This window comes from Mesitornis unicolor, unplaced genomic scaffold, assembly GCF_000695765.1.
Source record: "Mesitornis unicolor isolate BGI_N332 unplaced genomic scaffold, ASM69576v1 scaffold49102, whole genome shotgun sequence".
Classification (NCBI taxonomy): Eukaryota; Metazoa; Chordata; class Aves; order Mesitornithiformes; family Mesitornithidae; genus Mesitornis; species Mesitornis unicolor.
Window position 1 is genome coordinate 810 of NW_010169440.1, and position 4441 is coordinate 5250.

General features: G+C 53.9%; 1 protein-coding gene across 1 annotated transcript in view; it reads left to right on the plus strand.

Moving 5' to 3' along the window:
* The first annotated feature begins 2305 nt into the window (after nucleotides 1-2305).
* The window catches only part of PLAGL2 (pleiomorphic adenoma gene-like 2), a 2688-nt gene continuing 552 nt past the window's right edge, over nucleotides 2306-4441 (plus strand). Inside the window, exons 1-2 of the mRNA XM_010179335.1 lie at nucleotides 2306-2565; nucleotides 3751-4441. The exon at nucleotides 3751-4441 is cut by the window's right edge and continues 552 nt beyond it. Coding sequence (XP_010177637.1) covers nucleotides 2306-2565; nucleotides 3751-4441 — 951 coding nt within the window. The remainder of the gene's footprint in view (nucleotides 2566-3750) is intronic.

Here is a 4441-nt window from a genome sequence, read left to right on the forward strand (position 1 = left end):
AGGCAGGGGGGACACTGGCACAAGCTGTCAAAGCAGCAGCGAGCGGTGGCCCAGGGCCTTGCTGTGACGCCCCAGCTGCGTGTGCTGTGCACCGGCTCAGCCAAACCTCCTTGTTTGTGTGCAGTGACCAACGTCTCGCACACAGCACATGGCCCATGGGCTCACGTGAGCTCTGATGTTCTCTGCACAGGAGAGGTGAAGCGTTTCCAGGCAGCAGTGACTGCTTCTCTGGGGTGGTTCCAGAGCCACAGCGAATGGGGAGCGCGCTGGAAACCTTCTCTGGGGAAAGGTCACCAAGAAAACGAATGGGGTTGTGTGAAATTTAAAGTGCAGGTCAGGCAGGGAGTTTTGTAGCCAGTTATGAGCTATGTCCTCGACCTTTCACTGCTGCTGTGTTGCACTGAGACCGTCGTCTGTTTTCTGTCCTATTCCACAGCTGTCAGTGTCGTGCCACATGCGTTTAGATTTAGAAACAGACCCAATAGGTCGAGTCCTTTTTCCTTACGATTTTAAAGGAAAACGGATAAAGTTTTACAGTGATCAGTTGTCATGTCTTGACTCATTTGTATCTGGGTTTCTGCTCTGCAGGCAGTAGATAGTTTATGCCCCTTCCTCCTAACGACAGCAGAATTCAAGCCCTGACTCCTTTCAGGTAGCTCTGAAAGCGGCACGGATGGCTGAGCTGGTTCAGAGGGGAGGACACAACGAGCTGGCGAAAGCAGCAGAGGCTCCCGGAGCGCCTGCACAGCTCTGAGGCAGGAGGTACAGAACAGTTCTCTTCTCCGGCACACGTCTCGACCGGAGGTCAGGTATTCACGGGCTCAGACACCTCCAGGGAAGGCTGCTCTGAGCCTCAGGAGCCCTGCGCCCTGTGGGGCGGGAGCAGCCGCCGCATCCCCCGGGGCTGAACCAAAGAGGCACCTCAGCGCTGCCGCTCCTTTCGTCTTCTGCTCCTAATGGGCCTTTCCAAACCTTTTTCCCAAGCCTTTTTTGGCACGTTTTCTCAGCGTTGTCGCGTCTCCCGGTGTTTTGCACCCCAAGGGAACCACTCGTGGCGCAGTTACGGTTGCTGGTGGCTCAGCTATTCATAACGTTCGCTGGGCACTTTCTCAATGGGGGTTGGTCGGTTCCCTCGCAGTTGCACATCCTGCCCGCAACTGGCACTCGTGTTGATGTGCAGGCAGGAAGTTCCTCCCTCTGAAGCAATCATGGAGAAAAAGTTTGAGGGTTTGATGCTATTTTAAGAAGAGTTTCTCAGGCAGCTCAGTGCAGTGAAAGAGATCTTTTCCGAGGGTTGTATTTCTGCTAACTGTTTACCGGTGTAGCTGGTGGTGGAGCTATGGTTTTTCTGCTAAAAATGCCGTGCTTTACCAACCAGACAAACACAACTCAAGAACAACTCACTAAGAGAGATTACTGCAGATTCTTGTCATCGTGAAAGCCAGCGGAGCACACAGGAGGTGTATTTTGTTGAACAGGAAGCAGCCTGAGCTTCCATTATCGATGGGTGAGAGTGTAAAAGAAAAAGAATCGATTAAAAATTGCTCATTGCTGTAGAAAAGTTGCTAATCCAGAGAGGCAGAGTCTGCCCCGCGGTACAAGAGTGAAAAAGCAATGAGTAATCACGGCCTGGAGAGCAGCAGCGCCTGCTGCTTTCCTGAAAAAGGTGCCACGCTGCTGATTGCAGCAAGTTTTCTTCCCCAGCCCCACTGACCCGTGTGGGGTGATTCAGGTTGGTTTGCTGGGAAATGGTCTTACTAAAGAATGAGAAAGAAATAGAAGAGAACCTTAATTTCTCTGAGAGGGTCTGGAAGGGAATTCCACGTGAGCAAAGATTGAGAGCGAGTGAGAACAGACTGGGAAGTACAGGAAAAAAGGGGATGAGAAAAGATGAGGTATTTAGAGCTACAAAGAGACACCCACTACAGTATTTGAGGTGGAAGTGCTTGTAAGAGGTAACGCTGGCTCTTAACACTCGCAAAAACGTAATTCAGAAGAAGTTGAACATCGTTTTATTCAGGGAACAGGCATTAAGGGAGAAAAGAGCGAAACGCGTCGCTGCCTGTGAGCACGCAGCATCTTCACGTGGTTGTGGTGCTCAGTGGGTGCTCCCACGCGTTTGCGTGCACGGGTGGAGGGTGCAGTGTGGAGCACCCACCCTTGTGTGATTTCAGGTGAAGATGTTTTGCTGTTGAAGCCATTTGGTCCCGGAGTTCCGGCTGAAAACTGCACCAGGGCAACACCTTGGCAAGACGCCTGCAGGCTCGAGTTGTGCTTGACATGGCCCTGCGCTACTAGACCTGCCATGACGGCATTCTTTCCCAGTGTTCCCAACTGGATTCAAGATGCAAAGCAGGAGGAGGAAGAGACAGGCTGGAAATTAGTGCCCAGACCACGAGGTGAAGAGACCGACAGTCAGGGGAAATGCCAGTGTGAAATATCGGAGACCTTCCCCAATGCGGACAAGCTGAGGACTCACGCGCTCGCTCACAGCGAGCAGAGGCCGTACAACTGCCCCCAGCTGCACTGCGGCAAGGCCTTTGCCTCCAAGTACAAGCTGTACAGGTAGGTGACTGCTGAGCAGTGCTCCCTTACCAGAAGTGGGGGGAAAACGCCTCCTCGTGTGTTTTGTGCTTGAATTTCTGAGAAGGTGGAGGAGGGGGATTGCCCTCATTACCTTGCGGAGCAGTTGAGTCCCAGACTTTACCGTACTTGGCATCTCTTTAAGCACCTTCCAGACGACCTCAGATGATACTTTGTCCTGAGCTCGAGATGTTTTCTGTTTCACTGAGGAGGAAATGGAAGCAGAAAGTGAAGTTCACAGATTAAAAAGCAAAATGAAAAGCAAGAGTAGCGTTCCCATTTCATAAGCTCTGCCTGTAGCTTTAGTCACAGGAGTATTTCTGTGGCAGCTGTTGTTCTAGTGTGAAGACGTAGAGTTCCTCTTTGTGTACTGAATAATTAAATGGTCTGATCACTAGGAACTTGCTGAGGGGAGACCTCATCACCACCTACAACTGCCTCAAGGGAGCTTGTAGAGAGGTGGGTGCTGGGCTCTTCTCCCAGGTGATGGGGGATAGAACAAGGGGAAACGGCACCAAGCTGTGCCAAGGGAGGTTCAGGTCAGAGATAAGGAGGAAGTTCTTTACTGAGAGGGTCGTCAGAAGCTGGAACAGGCTGCCCAGGGAGGTGGTGGAGTCACCATCCCTGGATGTGTTTAAAGAGCGGGTAGACGAGGTACTTAGGGATATGGTTTAGGGGGTAGACAGGAGCGGTTGGACGTGATGATCTCAGAGGGCTTTTCCAACCGAGCCATTCTGTGATTCTGTGAACCGAGCGTCGGAGAGCGTGAGAGAGCAGGGCGAATCAGTCGGCAGCGGCTGTCAGCGGGCACAACAGCCCGATGCCTCCTGATGAATGACGCAGTCTCCCAGCAGACGAGCGGTTCTTGTCATGAACTGCCATGGTTTTCTTGTCACTTCCTGCTTTGGGAGCCTCAGCAGAGAGCACGGGAGCCGAGTGGGTGACTGAAGGGAACCTGCGCGCAGGGGATGTGTTCTGGGGAGGACGGGCGCTGCTGAGGCAGACTCTGTTGCGTGAAGAGCTGTGCTGCTGTGCACGTGGCAGTCAGAAGCCACCTGGGGTTTTTGTGGCCTGAAGCGTAGCACACCAGGACAAATTTGAAAAAGCAGCGCGCGTTCCCCTAGGGGTTGGACGCTGGCCTAAACTCTCCTGCTTTTCTCCCAAAAGGCACATGGCCACACACTCTGCTCAGAAGCCCCACCAGTGCATGTACTGCGAGAAGATGTTTCACCGCAAGGATCACCTTCGCAACCACCTGCAGACCCACGATCCCAACAAGGAGGCCCTCCACTGCCCCGAGTGCGGCAAGAACTACAACACGAAACTGGGCTTCAGGCGCCACCTGGCCATGCACGCGGCTGCCAGCGGCGACCTCAGCTGCAAGGTTTGCCTCCAGACCTTTGAGAGCACCCAGGTCCTGCTGGAGCACCTCAAGGCTCACTCGCGGAGGGCTTCCGGTGGAGCGAAGGAAAAGAAACACCCGTGCGACCACTGCGACAGGCGCTTCTACACCCGGAAAGACGTGCGGAGGCACTTGGTGGTGCACACGGGAAGGAAGGACTTCTTGTGCCAGTACTGCGCCCAGAGGTTTGGGCGGAAAGATCATCTGACCAGGCACATGAAGAAGAGCCACTCCCAGGAACTGCTGAAGATCAAGACGGAGCCGGTGGACATGCTGGGTCTCCTGAGCTGCAGCTCATCCGTGGCAGTGAAGGAAGAGCTGAGCCCCGTCCTGTGCATGGCATCCAGAGACATGATAGGGGGCAAGAGCTTCCCGGGCATGCTGCCCGTGGGCATGTACAGCACCCACCTCCAGACCGTGCCGAGCTCAGGGATGCCCCATTCGCTGGTTCCCAGT